We start from the raw sequence: 25,495 nt of genomic DNA, 5'->3' as shown, positions 1-25,495 counted from the left end.
TTCTTCAGGTAATAAAATCTAAGTATGTTTTTTTAATTGGAAAAAAAATCATTTAGGAAAAAAGGACATCTCCAACTTCACTTAAATATAATTAGCTGTAAGCAATACTTCTTTCAATTTTGGTTTCTCTGCTGCTGTGATAAAGAACCACATCTTGCAAAGCAGCTCACTGCCATTGGTGGTGAACCATTTGAGTATATCTGCTCTTTTTAAAAGCTTCAACTTAAATGGCTGAGTCAAATTTAACTTGTCAGCTTTCTGAAAGACATCATTTGAAACACAGCCTAGCTGTTTAAGACAACCCTGGTTTATACAGTGGCAGCAGACAGTGCATAATCACAGTTTATGGTGTTCTGCTGAATCCAGAGGAGGAGGCTCTTTAGAGCCAAATGGATCTGCAGCCATTAACATAACTCAAATGACTTTTCTTTTGTCTTGGCTATTGTATATTTTTATGACAGCAAGAAATGCTGCTGTTTTTCAAATTGCAATCACTTTGGAAGTGTCCACTCCCAGTAATCACAAAATGTTAAGACTTGGAGCTGACTTGGAACTGGGCAGGTTGCTGGGTGGTTTTCTGATTTGTTTCATGTGTTATTTGTATGAAGATTCTGCTGCACTTGTAATTTGTTTAATGATAATAAATTCATTGACAGGTTAAAAATAAGGTATTTGTGAGTTACTGGACAGAGGTTTTAGTGTTTATTTCCTAGGGTTTATTAAATAAATGAAATCAGTAGATGCTCCAGTTTGAGTAGCTCCTAACTCAACTTGTACAAAGTATACATCACTGCTGGGAGGTTTGCTGTAGAATTTTGTTTCACCAAAATTTCTCTTCCATTGAAATTATTCTATAAAACTTTTTAAAAAGTTCCCATTCTAGTTCAGAAGTGCTAATGGGGAGAATTTCTAATATTTGCTTGCATTTCTATGGTATGAATTAAATTTTCATTCCTGTATGTGTGAAGTGTTTGTGCCACCTTTCTCGCTCTGCCAACCCAGTGAATAACTCAATTGCCTTGGTCTTGGTTGATTTTTTTTTTTTTTTAATGTAAAATGATCAACCTAATCTCATAAATAGGGAGTGAGAGCATCTAGCCTGTGGCAAACCCCAGCTCAGGAGTACAAGCCCAGGGGCTTCTCTGGCTCCAGTGAGAGTTGGCATAATAAAAGTGCCTGACCCAACGATTTCTGTTATGAGGTTTTGCAAAATTTTAATGCCAGTGGGTTCTTTCTCTTTAGGGTCTAGGATTTTAAGAGAAAATATATTGTAAGTGTAGTGTGTTGTAAGTATAGAATTAAAGAAATTTGTTTTTAAAAGAAACCAAGAACTCATCTCTTAAAAATAATATTAATCTCTATTCAAAATATAATTCCATATTCTGTTTTGGTAAAGAGAGATAAATCTCTGTTCAAAAAAGCAGGTGTACCTTTGTACTAAACTTTGTATTTTTTTTTGCAGCTGCAGAAAGTCAGTGACAAATTTACATCTAGGAACACACATCAGCAGTCACTAAATGACAGAAAAAAAATGCAATTTTCCTGTGTTAGACTTCCTGCTGCTGGTCTCTCTCTTTCTCTTCTGTAAATTAACCTGGTGAATTTACACCATGTATGGTCCTAACTGTATGATAAAGCAGAACAAGCAGCATTGATGGACTCTGAAAGAAATTTAAATCCACTCATCTCATTTAAATGGTGATGCTGTTAAGAGGGGCAAGTAGTCACCAGATAAGAGCTTAAAATCTGCATTTTAAATAAATGAGGTTTGGGAGAGCACCTCTTGCAATCATCTTGTAGCATTTTTCCCCATGGATTTTATGGGCAGACATGTTGCAGACTCAAGTTTGGGTTTAAAAGCTGGGAATTTTAATTGTATGTGCACCTCAGTCCTGATTTTAAATGTTTCTTTGACCAAGTCAGTTACATTCTAGAACTCTGACTTGATTATCGAAGATAGAAAAATACAAAATTGTTTCAGAAGATACAGAAATCATGCATTGATCTTTTGGGAAAAAGTTGCATGAAAGCAATTCTGACTTCAAGCTGTTTTTCATTGTGAGGTGAATCATCACAATTCCTGCTTTTTAGCCCACTGGGACAGACTTGCTGAAGTGCAGGTGAATTGAGAAAAAGTCAGATCTTCTCTGTTCTCCTTCAGGGCAGAGATGCCCTGTGCCCCTTCCCCTCTCTGTGCTGGCAACCACCATGGGCCTCAGTCTGCCTTTACCCTTTTGTAGCCCAGTGAACCTGGCAGCACTCTGGCCATTAGCAACCAATCTGCCTCTTATTAGCAGGTATCTACTTAATTATTTACAGGCATGATGTCACCTAGGAATGGAAACAGAGAAAATCACTGTACTTCATCCTTCCAGCTGTAAATCTCCTGCTCTGTCCTTCAAGATAAAGGGAATACCATGAGAATCCAGAGGGCCAGGCTCATAACTGCCCAGCTCAGTGCCATGAAATATCACCATGGGTCCAGGCTGTAAGAATTGTGTGTGTTTAGCAGATATTTAGCACTTCAGACACCAAGCACTGTGAGGGAGTTGTGCACAGAAAGGGCAGGGAATGGCTGAAACTGTGGCTGGCTGCTTGTGCTCACAAATAATTATTTGTGCCTGTGATGGTTCACTTGACCAAGATGGGCACGTTTATGTGTGCATGAAATTAAAGGGGAAGACTTTAGAAATCTGGCTCATAGTTTGTAACAAAAATCTATTAATGACAGACCATGCTGAGCACTGCAGAGCCTGGTGCAGACAGGGCTACTATGTAAAGAAGAGAACAAAACCTGAACCTGAACAAAACCAAGAACCTGAACAAAACCAGGAGTTAAAATAAGCGAGTGGGAAGGAGTGTACACTGTGCCACAGCTAAACCCAGCTGTTCTGGGCCTTTCCCTGCTACACTTTCATAATCCACAGCATCTTTTCTTATTCCAGTGTCCTGTTTGTCTTGGTTGCTCTGCTCTGTTTGGTTCTTTTTTTGGTTTTTTGCCAAAAAAGGCATGCAGATAAAAAATATTTATGGTATTGAAACACATACTAAAACTGCCTTAATTTTTGCCAGTATTCTCTAACACTCACCTGCTTTTCTCCTTTCCCACACCCTTAAAAAATCCACAACAACTATAAACTCTAAATGAGCTACCTCTACCATGTTCTGAGCAAATTTGGAAGGGCATGCAGTATTACATTATCAAAAAGTGACAACTAGCTATAAAGAACTATATATCTTTTTAATGATGAAAGGGTTATAATGAGAATTGATGAAATGAAATTAATGGTAATTTAAAATAACACAGTCATTCTGATAATGGTTGTGGCAAGGTTGTGACAGTGCCTTGCTGGTTTTGTACAAGCTGAAGGGGATTGATTTTTGTTGGTGGCCAAGAGGCTTTGCCTTGAGAGGCTGCCACGTTTGTGGACAAAATCTGATGTGAAAATTATGGAAGTGATAAATGGCCCAGCTAGAAAGAAGCTGACCTGGTACACTCATGGCCAACTTTTGAGGAGAACTGCTGTCAGGATCACCCTGCAGGTCAGTGCCTTTAGGAAGCAGTTGCTTCTTTGTTTCCAGGTCTTTCCATCTTCAGTCAGTGCAGGATAACTTAAAGTTCCTTCTCACTTCTAGGGGGTTTTCAGTTTAAATTGAAAACTGCTCTGCTGATATGGCTATATTTTATGCAAATCCATTGGTTAAAAATGTGCTGCATTATGGAGCTGCCTTAAAAATAAAAATTACAAAGTGACTGTGATAGGATAAGTGGTGGGGGGGTTAAGTTTGACTAGCAAATATTTGTGGCTGCTTTCTGGGTGGCCTGGTGTTGGTATAGTTTGAAAGATCACCAAGGCTGGGCTGTCACATGGGAGTCTCTGTCACATAAGCTGGCATGCCCAGCCCAAACCAGAGAGCTGCCACAGGTGCTGTGGGTGTATTTTCTTTCCTAACAGTTGAAATCTTATTTTAATGTAGGCATAGCCTTAATTTTAAAGGTATTTGATCTTCCTGTCTATGTCAGAAACCTGTAGTCAAGCAGAACACAAAGCACAGCACTGAGTCTGGAAGAATGCACCTCGTAGGCTCCTCTCTCCTTCCCAGCCCACAAAGGAGGCAGCAGGCTCACAGAACTTGGTTTTTAGGGTAATTTGAGTGAGTTCTCTGGCTGTGGGCTCAGTTAGGGCAGACCAGAGCATCAGGAACACCCCAGAGAATGGATGCAGGAGAAAATCAAATCAGTCAGCCTGACCAATCTGATGCCCTGTCCCAGATTTTGTAGCCATCCACGCCTCTGGTCTTTGATCTTGTATCCCAGTTTGGCTGGGCTGTCAGGTGAGAAACATCATCAATAATCTTAAAAGCCACCCCCCTGCAGGAAGTGAGGGCTGCAGCCCGGCTTACACGCTCCAGATAAGCTCAGATCCTGCAGCAGAAACAGTAAAACCAAGAGACCAGCAATCCCAGGATTTGAGGCTGCCTGCAGCACAAACAGGAATCAGAAGTTTAACAGAATGTGCTACAAAGTAATGTGTTACATTTTCTTGAGGCTTTTTTGTTTGTTTGTTTTTGCCTTTACCAGGACTGACATAATTAAATAGCAAGTGAGTGCCAGGAAAGTTTGTTTTAGACTTTTTTAGGATAAACTGTTTTGTAGCTAAAGAGGAAACTAAACTAACGTTCAAATAAGATGTTTTTCTTTATCATATAATAAGATTTAGTTGCAGTGATATCTATGCCTTCAGATGATTTTCAGCTTTTGCCCCAAAAGTCCGTGGATGGGATGCTGATTGTGGCACTATTGCAGTATACACAATTTGGGCCAAATGTTTTTCTCTTACATTGATTTAACCCCATGTATTTGCTTCAGAGTAACTGAGAGACCACACTTTGGTTCTGTGACTTTTTAAAATGCTTTTTAAATTCAGGAGTGGATTACTGAATTGGGGAGGGCTGGTTTGCTTTGTTTCAGCCTACTTTGAATAGTTGATGTAGGAAGTTAGTGCCAGTGGCATTCCAAAGGGCTGGGTTACAGGTGGGTGAGTCCCCAGGAGCCCCATATCCAGTCCAGCTGGGGAAGCTGCTGCCCCTTCCTCTGGCCTTGAAGGTGCACAGAAGAGTTGATTTGGAGGAGTCTCAGCTGCTGGAAAACCCAAATGGGGAAGGGAGGGAGTGTTCCTGCTGAAGTGAGGGGAGGAAGGGGTCCCATAAGCAACGTGAGGCTGCATGAAAGGCATATTGCAGTTTATGATGTCTGGATGCCCACCTGGAGAGCAGAGAGCTCAGGAACAAAATGAAATGACTGAAATCCTGCTCGACTCTGAAATAAGATAAGAGTATAGTAGTGGAAGGATTTAAATGGGGAGGGCAGCTGTTATAGCCCCCAGTTGTACATATTTTATCCTGAGGCACCATTTGGTTTAATAAAATTTAGATCTAAGGCTGTCCTTAACCTATCAGTTTCTTAAGACTTAATTATAAAGGTTATACTTTCAAAGGACAAAAGCATTATTCATTTGTCTGTTCATGTCTTCCAGGTTTATCTTGCAGATTATGGACTTTGCTACAGATATTGTCCCAATGGGAACCACAAACAGTATCAGGAAAATCCTAGGAAGGGCCATAATGGGACAATAGAGTTTACCAGCATAGATGCCCACAAGGGAGTAGGTAGGTTTCTTTTTTTTATTTCAGATGAGTGATTACAGAATGAGTAATCAGGCTGTGAGTGCTGCTGCACACAGGAGAAGCAGCGTTGGGGATTGCTCAGCCCCTGGTGTGGTGACCTCCTCGTGTGCCTGGGAATGCTTCCCCAGGGCTGGGGGAAGGGCAGCAGGAGCAGCTCTGCACACACAGCCCAGGACAGCCCTGAGAAGAGCTCAGCATCAAACTTGACTGGTTTGTGTTGGGAGAACTGGTTTGTGCTCGCTGTGCCCTGCAGAGGCAGCACTTGCTAATGCTGCATTGTCAAGGAAAAGGGTTTGGAGCCTGCACTGTCCTTTAGGGAGAGCTGTGGCTGAGTGTCACCATCTGTGTTCTGCGAGGGTATTTCAAGATGACATTCCTTCTGCAAGGAGAAAAACCTTTTCTGAAGCCATAAAGTGTTAACTTTTTGAAATCTTTTTCCAGTAGCCTTTCATATATCTTACTTATTTAAACTCACTTTGATGGTATTGGAAACACATTTGCAGGTAAATTACATACATAGTCCTTTTATTGGATATTGATTGTACTGCCTTGCATTCCAAGGCAGACTTAATTCAACAATTCCCTAATTAGTTAAAGTCATAACCTATGTCTTGTATTCATTTACCATTAATTAAACCTTAGCTGTTTATTACGCTGCAGTCCAAATCCAATAGCAGACCCATAGAGCCATGGAAAAGGGACTGGGAGGTCAATATTGAAAATATATGGTGTAAAGTCCCACTGATGGCTGCATTGTTCACAATCAATATGGTCAATGCAACACAACTTTCTTAGTTGCTATGTCAGCAAGACAAAAAGTCAATTCTAATGTTATGCTAGTGAAAAAAATGGTGATTATTGAAAAACTTTGACTCTTGCTACAAAAGAGTGTTTTTGTTAACTTTTCTTTCCCCTTTCCCCTCCTTCACCCCCAAGATCAGCTCAAGCAGGAGGGATGGTTTGCTGCTGCCAGCTTGGTGAGCATCAGTGTCACCAGTGATAACTGCAGGAATTTGTGCTTGTTAATAGCTGCTGAACTGTTACCTTAAACTAATACTTTCTAACGAGTTTTAGTTGGCACAAACAACTGTATATTATTGCTTTTTCTATTAAAAGGACCATTGACCATGTAATGTAGAGGGTCTTGATAATTTGCTGGAGCTGTTAAAACCTGCAGTCGTTTAACTCTGGTCATTAGGAAAAATGAAATAAGACTGGCAAGTATTTCCTGCTAAGACAACTGCACCATTTCACCTGCTAGAAAATATTTTGTGAGGAGAGCATCTGTTTTGGACTCTTGTGGCCCTCCCAAGCTTGCAGGCTGCTTTCTGGAGAGCTGACTCTGCCTGCTTTGCCTGGTAGAGTGAGTGGTGTGGCTGTGCATTGGTATTTGATGTGGATGCTCTTTGAAGGGTAGGTGGAAGCTGGATTATTTGGCAGTTGGACAGTTACAGCAGCCAGTTTGGTAGTGTTTGTGGATGGGTATGTGATTACAGGACAGAGAATTCCTTCTGTTTGAAAGTGCAGGGAAATGTTACAGACCCGTGTGACAAAAGGTGTGCAGAGGAAGCCTGAGGTAAGTTTTGCAATCTGTGTCTTGGATAACCTCCTGAAAGAGCTAAAGTTGTGATGGAATTGGTTAAAACCAGAGGACTCCACAAAACAAAATGTTCAGAAAGATAGTTTGAGGGAGCTTACCCCCCTCTTACACTTGAAAAGTGTTTCCTTTAGCTGCAAACAGAAAATCCACTGATTTTTTTTTTTTGTGCTCCTGCCAGAAGAGACTGCAGAACATGGCATGGGATCTGTTATGTTACAGAGCATGCAAACTCTTCACATGGAATGCCAGCTCTGACCTTGTGATGGTGTCCTGCTTTTGTGTGGGACAGAGTTCATTCCATGGCAGCAGCTGGAGCAGAGCTGTGGTTGGGTTCAGGGTGACAGTGGCACTGACAGCACAGGGATGCTGGAGGTGGTGCTGGGCAGGGCTTCCCTTCAGGCAGGGACTGGTGAGTTCCCCATGCCCTGGCACTGAGGAGCTGCCCAGGGAGCTGGGAGGGACCTGGCCAGAGGGATGTTCCATACTGGGATAATGGGCAGGGATAAACTGGGGGGTGGCCAGGAGGGGCCACTCACTGCTCAGGTGCTGCTGAACAATTCTGTTGTGCATCACTTCTCTGTCAGGGGGTTTGTTCCTTTCTTTACCTTCCTTTTCATTATTATTATTTTTAAAATTTTAGTTCAAGTATTAAGCTGTTGTTATCTCAACCCATGGATTTTAACTTTTTTTCCCTGATTCTCCTTCCTGTCCCTCCAGGGAGGGGGAGGGTGTGAATGTGTGGTACTTTAATTGGTGGCTGGGGTTAAACCACGACAAACAGCCTGAATCCAGGAAGATCAAACTGCCAGAGTTTCCCCAGTTGCAGCAGAGCTCTCCATCCCAGGAAAATCTGCATCTGCAGAGACTTCTGTTGGAGATTGCAGGGGCTCAGCTGGCACAACACAGCAATGGGTTCCCTGCTCTCCTGGTGTGAGGCTGAGGCACAGAGATGGCTTAGGATGCTGAAAGACTTCCAGCAGCTGGGGCAAAGGGTTTCTTTGCTCAGCAATCTCCTGGATTCCCTGCTCAGGGTGCAGTCTCAGCACAGTCTCCTGTACAAAGTGAGGTGGAGTGTTCTGAAAAGTCTTTAAAGACTGTGGGCAAATGGAAGGTGCAGAGACAGCCTTCATTCTGGTGTCACCCAGCTTTTCAGAGTGGAGGGCTTTGTTATTTCAACATTTCAGAAACATAATTCTCATTTTTAAATGTTATTTTATAGAAATGAGATCCTTTCCAGAGGGCATTTCCTGCATGTGTGTAGCAACATAAGTATCTCAGCCCCCCTGAGCAGCATTAGTGGCTGTGCTGAGCCAGACAAATGAGAACATTTTGACTTGTTCATGAAGCAGCTACTGAATACATGCAGTGATTTGAGGGACACGCTGAAGCTTTAACACAATTAGGAATTTGAAGTTTTGATTCAATAGTTCCTCTTGGCAATGCTTGGAGCTGATGCCCTCCTTGCACAGAGCCAGCCAAATGCATTCCCTTCCCAGTAATTTAGGTCAGTGCTGGAGTTTCTGTGGTTGAATGGAGATTGAATGGGAGGTTATTGCCCAGGATCTCCATGGAGCTCACCAGGAGCAGAGTGTGCAGTGCACTGAGATGCAGGAAGGTTCCTACCAGTGGCCACTGCAGGGAAGCACTTTGGGGTGCTGGCATTGGTCTGTGTTCTCCTGACAGCTCTGGAAAGGCCAGCTGGGATGGATGTGCTGCTCCTGTGGAGCTGCATCCTTGAGCTGTGTGTGGAGTTCTGGAACCAAGTAAGGCCCAGCCTGGCCTCTGCACAGGATCCCACCTGCAGGATCCCATCCCAGCCAGGGTGTGGGTAATTGAAATTAAAACCCTTTTTATTCTGATGCAGATTTCTCATGGCACAACTGCATCGTTGGTTTCAGTGTCTCATTGGAGTGTACTCACTGTATTCATTTTTAAAGACCAGCCTGTATAAACAGTATTGCATTTTGGTTTGTTGATTGATAATTAAGGAGAATTATATCTGTACTCAGTGTACATTTAAAAAGTTGTTACATAGTTAGTGTTAAAAAGTAATATTTGGATCAATGACTCCTATGGATTTTTGTAGATTTTCTCCTCACTGAGGCATGCAGTCAATACCTAATTTCTCTGGAGATTTACTGCACTTAACATATTGAGGTTCTTTTAAATACTCCAGTCCTGTGCATTGAGTGTGTAAGCCCAGTTTTAATTTGCTATCATTGATGAACATAAGAGTATGAAGTATCTATGCTGAATTCCCTCCAGCATATATTTGTGTTTGCCATCGATTCCAAGCTGAGTCCTCTCCCTTCTTCCAGCATTTCCCAGGAACTCTGAGTGGGGTTGCCATCTCTTGCATCAGTAGAGACCCCACTGCAGTGTGTGCAGGACTGATCTCCACATCTGCAGCAGTAAAAGCTGCTTCCCACAGGAGTGGGGACTTTGGGCTGCTCTGTGCCCCTCACAGGGGTGGAGCTCCTTGGGCTCCGTGAGCTCCATCAGACACCGGCTTTGTCCAGGGCAGTGCTAGCCCTGGGCTGCTGGCAGGGAAAGCCCTGCAGCCCCTGTGCTGGATTTCCCCACTGCTCAGGCAGAGCTGTTCAGTGGTATTAAAACCACAGCTCAGTGCTTGGCCATTTTTCCTGTTCTGCTGACTAAAATATGTGCAGGGTTCATTTTGTGAGGAAGGATGTGCAGGAATATAAACACCTATGCCTGGAAACACATTCTTTGGGAGCCTGCCTCCAGAGAACAGAGCTCTGAGTGCCTCTGGATCAAGAGGTTGATTTGGCATCTGTCCATGCATAGTTAGGATTCAGAGGGAGCCTGCAGGAGTTTTTTCTTTTTTTTGTCGGTCAAATGAATTATTGATCTGCTGCAGTTTGATATGTGCTTCCCAAAGACTGTGTACAGGACAAACTGTAAATCCTAAATAATAAAAGGAAAATATAACCAGTCTGGCAAAAAATGGGTGGAACTTTGCAGTGGGAAATAAATAAAAAGATGGTTTAGTTCCTGAGAGTTGGGATTAGAAATGTGTGCCCAGCAGAGGAAGGAGCAGGAGGTGGTTTTAAGTTAACGAAGAGTCACTAGCAAGGAAAAGATTGGATGGGCTTCTACAGCCACCTCTGGAAGCTGCCAGGAATGTTCAGAAGCAGCAAAAATAAGAAGAGAAGCATTTACAACTCTGTCACTTCTGAGGACCGTGCCTGGGGAAGGGCTGTTGTTCTCTACACCAGGAATTCAGACAGGTAGTGAATCTCAGCTGCTTGCCCACCCCCACTTGTCAGGCCCTTACCATTGTGATTCTTTTTTCTGCCACACAGATGTGAAAGAAGAGTTAAACTTCTGCCACATGTCCTTACTGCAAGCCTGGAACCTTTTGCTCCCGACCAGGTACCGGCATCTGCTGCCACCACCGTTGTACCTGCGACCAGAACTCATGGTGACATTGCCTTGCACCTCCAGCCTTCCCACTCCATGAGCTTCTCCCATCAGAGCAGAGCCCCAACCCTCTTTCTTTCAGCACATCCCATTCCACCAGTCCTGATTCCCTCCTGGCAGCTCTGCTGTGTGTTCCATGTCCATTCATCCCATCAAGTGTGTGTCTGTAGGGTCCCAGTTTGGGACAGAGTGTCCCAGGCTGGCTTAGGAGCTGTCCCTCTCTGCCATGGCACAGGCTGGCTTCTCTGGAAGCTGTGCTGGTGCCATGGGTTTTTCTTCCCAGCAATCCATGGTGGTGGTAATTGTCAGGGAGTCCTTGAGCACTGTGCCAATTTGAGGAGAGCAGAGGTGGTTCCTGGCTGGCTTTTGCCCTGTCTGAGGCTGGATAACTCTGTGGAATGGCCTCCAAGCACTAAAATGTATCATTAATTTAATGTATTTCTCTAAGCTCTTCTGTGGAGCCACCACTATTCCATTGGTCATCATTCTGCTGCAGGAGCTCCTCAGACTGGCCAGGACCTGGGGAAGCAATAGTTCCTTATCTGCTTTTGGGGTTTTCTGTGTCTTCTCATTTCTCCTACTCCTAATAGTGGCACTGATTTCTGTCAAGTCTTGTATTTGTTTAGCTTTTAATCATCTCAGCCTTGGGTTAAGTTCTATCACTTTGTGATTATACATTTTTATCATAATTGCTTTTTACCATGATTAACCCTCCTTTCCTTTGAGGGCTTTTGCATTGCTGGCTGTGGTGTGAGTTACCATAAATTGGTGCCCTGTAATGCCAGTGAGAATTGAAGGTGCCACTGCCCATCCTTGCAATATGAGCAACCAAAATGATCCAAATTATTTTCATGTTTATGAAAAGCTTCCAATCCAAGCAATCACTAATAGTGAAATGATCACATAACAGTGCTAATTAAAAATAAGAGAATATTTCATATGTCACTTGTTAAATCTTTACAAAAGGCTGGAGAAAATCAGCTAAACAGAGGCCATAGAGAAACCTCCCATTTTTACTTCTGTTTCAGAGGAGTTCCTGGGAGCAGTGGAGTTTTGGGAGCACATTGTGGCTGTTGTGATATCCCTGATCTATTTGGAAATAATAATCTGAATATAAATTAGAGTGGAGATAGCTGCCAAATTCAGTGTACAGAGATACCTCATCTATTTTCTTCTAAGGTGAATTGCTTCAGTTATTCTGAGTTATTGGAGCCTGTGCCTGTGTGTTGAGTATGTTTGTGGTATGTTTAAAACTCTGATTTCATTGATGTGGTTGTGAGTTCATCAACTTCAGTGGAGTTGTTTCTGATTTATCTTGACAGGACTGAGAGCAGAATCAGGCCTTAAATCTCCAAATTAAAAAATTAAACTTTAAAGACATTGTGAAATAAAATACCACCAATATGTTCCCATTAAATACTATTTCACATGAGACTAAAATAATAGTAAAAAGCTCCTGTGAGTAGAAAAGCAGAAATCAAACATCTATTAAAAAAAAGAAGAAGAAAAGGCAAGTTTTTTTAGCAAAGAAGTAAGAATTTGATTTAAATAAGTACTGGTTGGAGTGTACTCTCTTGTAACTGTGACAAGTTATCAAGCAGAATTGTTTTATTTTCACCTGGCTGTCATATTTAAAGTGAAGGCAGATTGATTTCTCTCCGTTGATGTTTATCAAGAATTGCTGTAATCTTCATTGTGTGAGCAGATTTATTTTTGCAAGTAAACATATCATTGAAATTTATCTGTTAGTGCTGGATTTGACATGAAAATCTAATAATTCCATTGTCCATAGATAATAGTAACTCGTTAAAGATTAATCAATTACTTTTTAACAAGAATCTAAACGATTTAAAAGCTTGAGGGATTTCGCTTATATGGAGCAGAGGGAAATAAGCAAGTACAGGCAAAGAATCAAATGCTGACATTTCCAAGTGGTTCTACAGAACCTCCAGGTAAATGTGTGAATTTAGCAGCCCTTGTGGTGGCCTGGGAGGTGGAGGGATGGGGACTGACTTGCTGGCTCCTGTGGGACATTTCCTGCTGCTGCTGGGCAGAGCTGCTTCGGCTCCATGGACTTTTTTGTGTCCCTGTGCTTGCTGTGGCTCTGGGCAGGTGTCAGCCGAGGCTTCTGCTTTGTCCCAGGAGCTGCAGGTGAGAGGGAACATCGTTAGTCACAGCCAAACTGTGAAGAAACTTTAATCTCTGGGATTGTTTTGTCACAAAATTGTGGAGAGCCTGGTTCAAGCATGGCTTTAAGAAAGAGGCCATGAAAGGATTCAGCTAAAGGAAAAAAGCAGCCTTTCCCAGGCTTGATTCTGTAAATAATTAAGGTTCTCAGCCACCTTTCATATAAACAACAAGATTCTCAGACCGTTCTGTCCTTGGCTGCTACTGGGAACAGATGGCCAGTCTGGGAACAGATATGAAGGTTTTGAGAACATTTCATATCAGGGTGGGAACACTGATCTTGGTTTCAGTAAACTAACTTCAGGTATTGTAAACAAAAGGAGGAGCTGAAGTTTTCTCTACAGCCTATCAGGAGCTCAGATTTTGCAATATGCATGAAGTGAATTAACACTGTTATAAAAAGTGCCTGATTGATGAATAAAGTGGAGTCAGATGCTGATCAAGAAAGGTAGGTCTCTGCCTCCATCTTCAATAGAAAATGACTTTTCTTGGGGTAACTTCTGAAATCTGATTGGTTTACTGTTATTTATAGATGGACATCAATGAATCCCCCCCATGGAAAAAAGCTGTTCATTGGAATTCTGACAATTTTCCTCAAAAGGCCACTTCCTGTAGCCTCTCTCACCCAAACAGGTGCCAGAAAGGCATTGTGAAAATTAGAGGATCTGCAGTCAAAAATGCTGGCTTATATGGATCGAATCTGGAATTGCCATAATGGAAAAAAGAGTTGTGAACACGTGTGTGTGAATGGAATTGTTCCACAGTTACTGGGAGATTTATGGCCAGAGAAATCACTACAGAGCAGCAAGTGGTAGAGATTGTGTTTTGATTTTAATATGGGAGCCAAGTCTTGCATTAGGACGTTGCTGAATCCAGGGCAGGAAATAAACGACGCCCGAGGGACAGAGCAGCGGTGTCGGATCCAGGGCCTTTCATAATCCCCAGCCTAAGAGCAGTTAAGATAGGGAATGTATAAAAACTAATCTGCTGCTTTTACAGTAATGCGTGTACAGCAGCAAGGGACAGTTATGATGTGTTGGCACCGTGGCTTTTAGCAGATGACTTCTTAAATTAAAAGATAAGTTCACCAAGTGGCTTTCTGGAATTTATTTAATGAAGGCTCATAAAATATGATATCTGTTTACAGCTGGATTAACAGCACAGTGCTCAGCTACTGGTCTTTATGCTGGATAAAAAGTGCCAAACAAGTCTGAACTCTCCTTTCCTTCTTGGAAAGCACAAATTCATTTTGGAAAAGCATAAATTTAACTTCTACATCTGTCTGTCTTTAATCACGACAAGCAGTTTCTGGTGTTGTAGATTCCATGTGGTTTTGACGTGCAAACTGTAGGCTGCAAGTCAAAGAAATCCTGCATTGCTCCTGCTTGTTCAGTTTTAGCAAGTTTGGTTTCCTCTGGGTAGCAGCAAGCACTAGCAATTCTGTTGATATTGCAGTTTTCCCCTCCCTCTTTCTCTAGAAAGATTAAACTTCAGTTTATCTATGTAGGTGATGCTCCGAGACAGGGTTAATTTTTGTTTTAATCTTGTCTCCTGTATTTGTGTGTGCCTGGGGTGTGCAGAGAGTAAGTTGTTCCTGAAATAAGTTCCTTTTTGGAAGGAAGGAAGTGGGAAGTTCAGGCAGGACCTTGCTGAGCAGCGAGTGCACTTTGGGCTGTGCAGAGCTCGGCAGGCGCCGCTGGAGCCGGGAGCAGCCTCTGCTGAGAGAGTGCACACTAGATGGCACTTTTGTCCCAGCATCCGAGTTCAAACGGCTCCACGGGAGAACAGGAAAGGCCATCAGTGTTTAGTCTGCTCTCACAGAGTCCCTGCATGACCAATGTGGACCCCATGGACTTCCTGGAACATGTGTTAGCAATTTAGCAGCAGACATTTATTTCTTTGTTTTACTGCTCGGCTCTTTGAGAAAGTGTTGGTACTCAGTTATGGGCTGTCTGGATCATGTCAGAGGCCATGGGGATCAAGTCCATGTGACAGGCCAGACTGAGGAAGGATGGAGTTGGAGGAGGTGAGGAAGCTGACCCTCACTTGAGCAGGAACAAGTCACTGCCTGTCTGTGGCCTGTGGCCAAATGCCGGGGCGGTTCAGGTCTAATACAGCTGAACAAACAAAACACTTTGCCCATTTGGCTTCTTCATATTTCATCAGCACCAGTTCAATCAAAGTCTTTTCTATTTCCTAAGAAGAGGTTCCTATTCTTAATTGTATTTCTTTTTTTTCTCTTTCCCCCTCCCCCTTTCCCACATTTTAGCCCCATCCAGGCGAGGTGACCTTGAAATCCTTGGCTACTGCATGCTGCACTGGCTGTGTGGGAAGCTGCCCTGGGAGCAGAACCTCAAGGACCCTGTAGCTGTCCAGAGTGCAAAAACAAAGTAAGGACAAACCCCCCCCCCCACATGGACACACCAGCCTGGAGCCCTGCAGCATCCTCACTGCTTCCCAGCTCTGGGAAACACAGCTTTCCATGCCATAGAACAGCACCTGAGGAGAAAGCTAAAACAATTTTCCTTAATTAAGAGAGATGTTGGAAGCAGTTAAAACGGGAACTTTATGTGCATGTCTGCTCTCCTTTGCATGTTTATGTCTGTGCTGCTGTGAGGAGAGGATGGATTCCAGTGCACAGTACACAGGCATTTTCTCTGCTGTGTATTTTTCCAATACTCTTTTTTTCCCAAGAAATCATTTGTAAATTAGCACGGGCCTTGGTGCACATACAGGAGGTTGTTGTGTGCTTCCATTAAACTTCACGGGCGCTTTGTAGAGACCGTAGTACAAACATCTCTTGGAGGTTTTTCCACATGTGAACTCAATTTATTTAACTTTCTATATGATTCTGTTTTTCAGATGTTTTTCTGTAGGTTTTTAATGTTACATAAGCCTACTGCCATTACAAACAATTAAATTCCAAAACACCAAGGAGCTTGGTGAAAATCTTTCCTTTTTCCCAGCATGACTTGGAGCTCACTGGAGCCACAGTGCATCAGTGTTTTCTTCCTCTGCCCTCCCAGCTGGGACAGGAGGGGGTTAACTGCACAGGGTACCTGTAGCAGGATCCACAGCAAAGCTTCCCAGAGCTGGAGCATCCCAAAAGCAGGAGCAGCAAACTTTTAAGTAGGCCAGGTCACAGCAGAGGTGCCTGCTGGGGCTGGCTGATCCCCAAAATCAGAGTGGGGCAGGGAAGGGTGGCTGCAGCTGGGGATGTTGACACCCTCTGCTGTGTTTAATATTTCTCCTCTAGAAGTTCTGATCATTACACAGCCCCCTGCAAGGTAACACTTATACAATTCAATGGGAAATCAATTTAATCAATCAAGCTGCTCCACTGACTCTTCCCTTTCTGTTAACCCTTGGATGGCTCATGTTTCCAGGATGCTGAGCAAAAAGAGGCTTCAAGGAAATGCACAGAAAATTACACAATTTCTCTTATCAGAAATATCTTCTTACTCTAATGAATTGCATTCCTAGAATTGGGTATCTTGCCCAGGTTATCCCTCTTATCTGTCTTAATTTTCAGCTTCGTCTGGGTGCTGAACTGCCCAAGATGAGAGCTGGTGTTATTCCTGTTTTTAGGAATTGATGCTGAGCTTCTTTGCTGTTTCTGGATGGGCAGGAATTCCACCTGTGGCCCTGCTGTTTATGAAGTGTGTGGGACTTAGGGTGATGACACCTCCCTGTCCCCTTGTGGCCCTGCCGTGCCTGGGTGTAACTTTGGCAGCCACGTGCTCCATGGCAGAGGGCACCTGATGCTAAATGATAGGAAAGCAGAGCAAAAACTGCTGCTTAAATTCCAAAATAGAAATTGGAATCATCAATCTGAAATCACAACAAGCCATTTGGCTCAAAGGGGTTTTGTTTTTCCTTCTAGAAAGCTTAAAATATGTGCAAATTAAAACCTGAAGTGCAGTTTTAGGTGTCAGCCTGATCTTGGTGAAACCAGCTGTGTGCAAAGAGTTAAAAATGGAGCTGGTGAGGGGAGATGTGGGTTCAAAAGCAGTCCTGTGAATCATTAGCTATCCTGGAGGTCCACTCCCTTTGGAGCTGAGACTTGCTGTCTTCCTAAATCCCAAATGAGGAATCACCTGCTCCGAAAGCGCATTAAACTGTTGCACTCTGGTGTTGTTGCAGACTTATGGATGAGCTCCCAGATTCAGTGCTGAGGTGGGATCCTCCTGGAAGCAGCTGCAGTAAGTGTGCTTGCACCTGTACCCTCTGGCTCTCCAGCCTCTTCCTAAACACAGCTCAGTGGCTGACTCTGGGGGGGGCAGAAGAGAAGGAAAGTAACACAAATTGAACAAAGTCTTGGAAAAAAAAAGAATCTTGCTCAGTCTGTGCTGTATCCCATGGAGTGACATAAGGGATCTTGGCCATATGTAATCCAAGGTGTTGGGAAGCAGTGACTATCTTGGAAACAGAAGTAGCTGTTAGCATGGAAATAGTAAGCAACTGTCTACCAAAGGTTTATTGCTCATTGCTCAGAGTTTGGAAAAGCAAATGGATGCACAGTTTGTCTTGTCTTGTTTCTTCCTTCCCTGAAATACAAAAGTAACCCAGGGAAAACACCAAAGGTCAGTATCTATTTTTGATTTATTCCCTTATTTTCCTAGCACTTTTGTATTGGAATTACTGGAATGCAGTGTGTATTAGGTGAAATTTATTCATGATGTGTATACATATTTAATAAATCTTTCCTGCTGGGATTTGACCAGATGCTAATATCTGGTGTAGCACTCCAGTTTTAGGATACACTTGGGTCTTCAACTGAAAGAAAAGTTTGAACCTCCCATATGTTTTTCCTACTAGCATTATTTCTGCCCATTCAATGGTTTCCTTGTTTTTTGAACCACTTGATGGAAAAATGTTGCTGCTGTCGGACTGTTTTGGGATGCAATCAGAAAAACAATAGTAGTGTTTGAAGAAAAAAAAAAAGTTTTATTTTTCCAAAACATTCCCAGTATAGTATTTATGCAGATTAAAATAATACTGTTCAGAGTAATTAATATTTGAGGGGATATTGTGATCTATCAAAGACTTTCTTCTTTTAAACAGATCTATCAATCCTTGCTGGTAAAGTGTTTTAAATTTTATCCTTGGATAGCTGTCAGTGCTGTGGGAATTAGTGCATGAACATAACGAGATGGAGCACTTCAAGTCTGGCTTGTTTATCCAAGTCTGTCTTTTCCTTTCCTCCTCCCAAAAAGACAAGACATTGTCAGTTCTGTGTTTTGAGTGTGCCTTCAGCTGAAATTGTGTTGTCTCGTTTGGCATCGGTGTTGGAACGAGATCCTTTCTGAACTTCTGGGGTTGCACTCAGTGAAATTCCCACTCTGATCTGCTCTGCAGGTGAAATAGCCAAGTTCCTGGCCTCTGTTTCTGGCTTAGCTTATGCTGAGAAGCCCAAGTATCACGTGCTGAAGAAGATCCTGCTGGATGGGCTGGAGTCGAGCGGGCTGCGCTACGACGGCCCCCTGGAATTTTCCCCAGCAGCAGCAGCAGCAGCGTGCGCACGGAATCACCTCGCTGCCAAGCTGTCCAGGGTGAGTGAGGCAGCTCTGGGAGCCCTCCTGGCATCTCCTGCCTCTTGCCTTCCCTCTTGGACAGGAGGAAATGGTTAAAGCTCTCAAAATGAGACTGACGCAGCAGTTCTTCTGCCTTAAATACACCATGTTTGTTAATTCCCATTTCCCCTGGCTTTGCTAAAAAGTGGAATGTCAACCCTCAAGGAGGAAGAACTGCCATGAGTCCTTTTGACCCACAGGCTCTCACTTCAAAGCAGTAGGTCTGTGGAGAATGATTTACTTTCAGAATAATGGGGAAGTCAAGGACTTTGTTCACTAACATCTTGAAGACAGGCCTGAATGCCAGGTTTTTCCTTCGTCCCAGATTACAAGCAAAGTTACCTTTATTAGTGCCAGCATTTAATTCATTTTCTTGCTTTCAGGCTGTTCTTTGTCATTTGCCTTTATCCTCCTGCAGCCCCAGTATGGAGGAGATGTTCCTGTGGCTTTAGCTGTGCTGTTGGTGTGCACTGGCACAGGGTTTTCCAAGTGACACAGCTCTCCTGTGCTGTTTTCCTGCAGTGCTGGAAGTTAATAAAGCCCAGCTTCCCTAAGCAGAGAGGGAGGTAATTAGCAGTTTTGCTGGGAAATGTCAGGGCCGTTGTTCCTGTGGAAGTGCCCGCGTGCAGCAGCCCCGTGTGGGGCTCTGGGGCGTGTGCAATAAGGCAGGGTCAGGGTCCCATCCATTTTTAATATTCCTGGTGAACTTTGGACCATCACAAGTGTACGTGAGCCAAGAATGCAGGATGCAAACTAATGTGACTGATAGGCTGCGAGATGAATGGTGATTCAAGTATCAGTGCACAGATGGTTCTGATTTGCTGAGTTTTGTAGCTGCTGCAACTGAAGACATAAAATATCCTTCTAGTCATAAATTAGCTCTTTGGAAGCAAAACCTTGGCACCAGAGCTTTACAACCTTCAATTAGTAGGGAAAGAAGTATTTGAATGACTGTGGTATTGACATCTGTAGGCCTGCATAGTAATCATTCCTAATAGAAGAGAATATCTGTTTGAGGGGGTTTTGCATGGCTAATTAACCACCAGTGAGAATATGTAATTTTTTCATGATCTCCTGATTGTCACCTTTCTCTCATGATACAATTAGATTTTATTGTAGCAAGTGCCTCACGAACCAATTGTCAGCACTATTTACGTATTGTGGAAGGCAGAACAAAAGTTCATGTTTAATGAAAAGGTACTGGGTTTTGATCTTGGTAATTACAGATACTTACTTTAGCACTTTTATTGACTTTTCTGGTTTTACCCCTTTTTTCTTTTAACAAAACCAAAGCTATTTTGGTGACTGGACTTGTGTGGCTGTGATGGTGACCACTGTGCCCTCACTCATTTGAGAAGTTCTTTTAAGTTTGCACTGTTTTGTGAACTGACTCAGAGCATCAGGTAGCTGTTAACTGATCTCCAGCTGATCCTGCTGGATCTCTGTTTCACAGCAGTCTTTGATTTCTCAGAGTCAGACACTAAATAGTAAATCTGTTTCCTTCTTAAGCCTGGTCAAAAGCTCGACAGTCTGTAGCATAAAAGCTGATTCCAACCTTGCAGGCTGCAGGAGCTGCTGCAGCGCTGGATATTTGCAGGTCACAGCCCCCTGGAAAACCCCTGGCTGAGGAGTGAATGGCTGTCACCATTCCTGTGCTGTGGGATTCAGTGGGATTGGGTGTGATGGCCAGGAACAGGATCAGGGGAATGCCTGGGTGTTACTAAATCTTGGCACCTGTCAGCACTTTCTCAGGGAAATCTGTAATGCTGAGTGTCTCTCTGCTTGGAGCAGTGAGAACACCAGGATCACCTGTGTATGACTGCAGCCTGTTCCTTCAGCCAGTTCTGCTGCTGACATGAGCCAGTTTCCTCTGGGCACTGGCTGCTAAACAGCTGCAGAAAGGCAATTTTAGGTTATCCAAAGGATTTAAGTAGTACTTAAATACAAGTAGAGAGGGCAGGTAACTGAACTCTCTTGAAATTTTTTTAAGAGAGTTTTTTATTTATTGCTATTTTCATTTATTTATTGTTATTTATTGCTATTTATTTATTGCTATTTTCAGCAAACGCAATGTTTCAGTGGCCTGGTGCACTTGGTGCTGGGTGACAGGCAGCTCTTCCCAAAGCATCTCCATGGCACTGCCTGGAGTAATCCTAGGCCTGACTCTTTTCATCTCAGTGTTCCCTCTCTCCTTTTCTTCCCCAAACACTTCTCCCATTGAAGAGAGAACCTTGGAACAGTGGGAGCCACTGCAAACAAACCACTGGCTCCTCACTTGTTGCTTGTGGGCAGGATCTGACTGCAGCTGATCTGATTCCTTCTGTATCACTTTGGTGCACAGGAAATGAGGAGATTTGGGGTTAATTCCCTTCTGAAGAGGCATGAACACCTGTACCAGAGGCTCCTGTAGCATCAGCTCCTTGATGATGTGCAGAGGATTGCATGGATTTTGGGATATTGTTCCCTGTGTAGAATCTGATCTAATCTTGAGGTGGCATAAGAAGTGTAGCAGTGGCTATATCCTGATTCTTGGTTCCAACTGCACACCAAGATAGGTGATAAAATATTATTTGCATTAATTCCCATATTTGTTTACCACGTTTTTTGTCTCTGGATAAATATTTTCAGCTTTTCCTCGTACAGTGAAAGTGCTGATGTTAGGAAAGTGGGGTGAAAGTGAGTGGAAGGCCAGGTCACTGCTGGCTTGATCTTGTAGAAATCAGACTAAAAAACAATTGCATTAATACCAACCTGTAATTTCATTAGGATGAAATATGGTCATTTTCAGATGTAAATCCACTTATTTTCACTTTTGCAACTTTTAAGTGAAAACTTGGTTTTGCTGTAAGTCCTGTTTGGGAAGTGATGCAGTTGTTTAAGGTGTGTATATATGGTGAGGATCATTCTTTTTCCGTGTGAGATCTGGGCTTTTTTTCACTGTACAAAATGCTTACCGTGCACCCCAGGTTCGCCTCCCAAAGCCTCCAGCAAAAGCAGCTCAGCAGAAGGGAAAAAAGCCACAAGGTGAAGAAGCTGCCTATCAAAACCAAGGCACACAGCTCCTGGAAGAAGGAAAGCCAAGCACACGGAGCAGGAGGCGTCCCCAGGCAGAGCTGCAGCAGGTGAGGATCTGGGGGTGGCAGCAGCACCCAGCTCTCCCTGTTCATTGGCTCCATGTCCATCTCATGGGGTGGGTGAGGAGGAGCAGGGCTGGGAAAGAGCCACGGGCTCTGTCACAGACTCCAGGAGCTGGCAGAGGCTTGCTGGCTTCCAGTATTCCACAGAGGAACCTGAGTCCCTGGCAGCCCAGGGCATAAGTGCCAGGAGGGCAGTGCCTGAGCTGCCCCATCCTGGCACCTCCAAGTGCTGGATCAGGACCTGGGCTAACTCTGAATTCACTGAATTCCTTTCAGCACACACAGTTACTGTCTGTACCTCAGTGGGCTCCCTTGGCCAGGCCTTCCCTAAAGGCAGAGCAGCAGAAGGAGGACATGGGGCAAGAGGAGCAATCCAGCTACCTGAGCAGGCCCCAGACCCGGGGAACACGCCGGCAGCTCCACGTGGAAGAGAAGCCACTTCCATTTTACACTACACAGCAGGAGCCTGAGCACCCAAAAAAGGTGAGGGGTTTGGTGTTGCCATACAACAGTCACAGTGCCTTCAGAAGGAAAGATCAGCTTTTCTAAAAACAGGAATTCCAAAAACCCCTTGAGGGCTCAACTGCATGTACACAAACTCTGTTTGCCACAAACACTCAAGGTTTGTGGGCAATTGCCTGTATGCACTATTGGCCAGCTACCACTGCAGTTTGTGTAGCTGCAGAGCAAATCTCTGCATGTGGATGCAAATTGTTATTTCCCAACTCTTCTGTCTCCCTTTGTGGACCCTGTTGTTTGCTTGGTAGAAACTTGGTTCAGTAGTTTCCTTCTGTGTGTAGTGGAAAACTTCATAGCACTCATTACTTAAGTCCTTAAATTCTGAGTTTTACATCAGAGGATTTTAGCAGTTAACAAACTCACCTTGAAAAGATCTGAATTAATAGTTTGTCTTACTCTTCAACCATACATGGAAAAAAAGCAAAAAATTAATCAGTTTTAGTAAAAATAATACAGCACCATGTCCATCTCAGTGATCACCCTGTGCTCCTGTTCTCTTGGAGCTCTGGTGATTTTAGTGAGTGGATTCCACCCTGGTTTCCTACCATGTAAACAAATAACTTGGTTAAATGAGGACACCTTCTAATGAGCACAAAAATGCAACTTTAAAGGTAGCTTTATGATTAATCCAAAATTCTTTGCTTCAAGCAGTCTGACCATCACTGCCTGGAGACTCCGGTACAAGCTGGGAGAGGGAAGCAGCAAAAGCACAGCTGTACCTGAGAGCACCAGGCAGGACAGTGGTGAGCAGAACCATCCTGGGAGGTGTTTTGGCTGCCAGCAGGGGAGATGGTGTCTGACTTGATAGGAAAACATTCCACTGTTACTTCCTAGTCCACAAATGTAAAGTGTTTGCAGAAAAGGGACCAAGCACTGGGCTGGTGGTTAGATGATATTTGTGTTTGGATTTAGTTTTTCTAATGGAAATGCTGCTATTCCAATAGGATTACATGTGCTGTTTCTATGTAGAACCATTCTGCATAATAGGGGGGGCTTTAAATGGGTGTCAGATAACATTTAAGCCAGCCAAATGAGAAAGTGGACAAGGAAAAAAGGGAGGATTTTCTTAGCTTCACTTTGCAGAATTTCTCTCATGTAATTCAGGAGTTTGGTTATGGAAAGCTCTGTAGGAAACCAGAGCTGTCCCTGGCTCTAAGGGACAGTTGAAAAGAGAGTCCAATCTTAGCTGAGAAGTGGGATTGTGCTGTTTGGGGATCCCTTTCAGAGGAGGAGGACAGACAATGCTGGCCAAGCCCTGGCCAGCCACACAAGCCCTGCTCTACAAGTTCATGTTCGTTGTGATGGGCACAAGTTTGACTTCACTGTGAAATGCAAAATTTACACAAATCAAATCAGCACCTTCACCCTTAAAATCATGTCTTGAGTTTCCAGGATAAACCTTTATTACACAGGAAAGACTGAATATATTAAATGTTTTTGGACACAAGTCAAAGACCAAGAAGAATTTCAGCTGCAGAGTTCAATAGTAAATATAGATCTGTCTCCTCAGGAGGTGTTTACCCATGCCTTATGATACACACTTACAATATCCATACAAGTGCAAATTTCAGAGGTAAGACTCTGTAAGGACTGTAATGCCTTCTCTAGGATAACTTAAATACCTCAATGGCATCTCTGGTTTTCTGATTCACATCTCATTTCATATTAGCTTTATAATCACAGCTATTTTTCCCCTGCAGGAAGACACTGCAAGAGAGCTGCCACCATTTGACCCCTACAGAACACTCTCAGAATCCCGAAAGGAGCACAGTCACCTTGTAACTCCTGTTCCTGCAGCAGTCCCCCAGCCTGGTGCTGACACCACTCATCCCTCTCTCTCTGCTGTGTTTAAGCTTGCATTTGCTGATCAAACCTACCCCTACACTGCAGCTGTTCTGGTGCTTCTGGTGCTCATTGTCCTGTCCTTGTATCTGCTTTGATGTTGCTGTTCCTGTGTCTTCAGTGGGAGTGCAGTGGTGCTCCCACAATGCAGCTTTTAGAGTTTCTTCATTGAAGATTTCAGTGTCAGGGGCTTGAAAAAGAAGTTTTTAAATAATCCTGTCAGTACATGTCTTGTACAGGCAAGTTCTCATCTGCACTCAATAGTTATGGATTCTCTGAACTATCTGTGTTGGCTTCTGTTATAAATGTTGAGGGTTTTTTTATTGTTTGTAACTGAAGCTTTTGTTACGACATTAAAAAAGTATTAAATACAATGGAGTATGGTCTTTAATTACTCTGGCATTAGTGTGGGGCTGTCTTTATACTGTGTCAGAAAATTTTCAGTTAAAAACTGCTGCATTTGCCTTTCCTACTCTAGTTCACTCCTACTCCATGGCTTTCCTTACCTTATTACAATAGGGACATTCACCAAAGATGACATTAAAGCTCTGTCTGCTGGTAGGAAGGCCTTGTAGCCACTGCAACACAAGAAGTGGGTTTAAAGTCACATTGGTTTCATCTCTAATTTAAGAAACATCTATTAATTACCAGAGTTCAGCTGATGAACATCTGACAGGGTGCATGCAGTCAGCCTGTGGCTCCCTTTCCCAGAGAGCTGATGTAGGAATTGGGGGTGACAGGACACCTGACTGCCACAGTGTTCTCATGGGCTCTTGCTTAATGCAGAATGTAAGTGGCAGTGCTTGTTGTGCAGAAGTGCCAGCCAGCTGCTGCCAGCTGTGCCCCACGTCCCTTTACCTCATAGAGACAGGCCTGGTGGAAGGGCTGCCCGCAGCGGGGATCGTCGCACACGTGGTCGGGCGCGCTGCCCTCCAGCCGGTAGGCGTAGCAGATCCCACAGTCCTTGGCAAAGTCCTGCAACAACAGCACGGCTGAAAGGCAGGGCTGGGCTGCCCACACACAAACAGCTTCACCTCTGGTTTTGTTTTTACAGTTTTTGTTGGCTGGAATTACTGGTTTTTGCCTTTAAGACATCCATGTTTATGTCACAATGGCTTAGAGTGACACTGGGTTCCAGGTGTGCAAGACTTGACTGGGTTATATTTCTTCCCTTACTGAATTACATCTAATTCAACAAGCATTTTCATACTTTTGGGTGCTTTTTGTTTATTAACCACTATGATTTGTCATTAGACACAGATCAGATATTAATTTAGAAGCTTCCTGAGTGAAAGCAAAGCTCGTAATCCAGCTTTAAAGCATTGTCAAAAATTAGTTCCCAGTTTGTTTGAAATGCACCAGTATTTGGATGGCCTCTTGTCCCCTCTAAGCAGCTCCACCTAATTAGAACTGAAGTCATCAACATCCATAACAGAATGTTTGGATTTTCCACATCTCATTAGCTACTCTGGAACATCCTCTTTTCCTTTTAATAGTGGAGCCTG

At 43.5% G+C, this 25,495-nt stretch overlaps 2 protein-coding genes across 6 annotated transcripts in view; one reads left to right on the top strand and one right to left on the bottom strand.

Annotated features, from left to right (window-relative positions):
* VRK2 (VRK serine/threonine kinase 2) overlaps window positions 1-24,364 on the top strand; it is a 36,863-nt gene extending 12,499 nt beyond the window's left edge. The window contains exons 8-15 of one of the 4 annotated variants that reach the window (XM_074536660.1): window positions 5,538-5,670; window positions 15,189-15,309; window positions 17,063-17,121; window positions 18,278-18,471; window positions 21,459-21,614; window positions 21,906-22,112; window positions 22,800-22,891; window positions 23,849-23,987. In XM_074536660.1, coding sequence (XP_074392761.1) covers window positions 5,538-5,670; window positions 15,189-15,309; window positions 17,063-17,121; window positions 18,278-18,471; window positions 21,459-21,614; window positions 21,906-22,112; window positions 22,800-22,871 — 942 coding nt within the window. In that variant the 3' untranslated portion in view covers window positions 22,872-22,891; window positions 23,849-23,987. Of the gene's footprint in view, window positions 1-5,537; window positions 5,671-15,188; window positions 15,310-17,062; window positions 17,122-18,277; window positions 18,472-21,458; window positions 21,615-21,905; window positions 22,113-22,796; window positions 23,403-23,848 lie in introns of those variants that run through there. The other 3 variants (XM_074536658.1, XM_005486804.4, XM_074536659.1) reach the window with 3 other exon arrangements.
* FANCL (FA complementation group L) overlaps window positions 24,043-25,495 on the bottom strand; it is a 67,227-nt gene continuing 65,774 nt past the window's right edge. For both annotated transcript variants that reach the window (XM_026793283.2, XM_005486802.3), the window contains exons 12-14: window positions 24,849-24,965; window positions 24,497-24,568; window positions 24,043-24,180 (exon numbers count right to left, since the gene is read on the bottom strand). In XM_026793283.2, the coding sequence (XP_026649084.2) occupies window positions 24,145-24,180; window positions 24,497-24,568; window positions 24,849-24,965 (225 nt within the window). In that variant the 3' untranslated portion in view covers window positions 24,043-24,144. The remainder of the gene's footprint in view (window positions 24,181-24,496; window positions 24,569-24,848; window positions 24,966-25,495) is intronic.

This window comes from Zonotrichia albicollis, chromosome 3, assembly GCF_047830755.1.
Source record: "Zonotrichia albicollis isolate bZonAlb1 chromosome 3, bZonAlb1.hap1, whole genome shotgun sequence".
NCBI lineage: Eukaryota > Metazoa > Chordata > Aves > Passeriformes > Passerellidae > Zonotrichia > Zonotrichia albicollis.
Note: the sequence above shows the minus strand (reverse complement) of the source record. Positions and strands in the feature narration are given on the sequence as shown.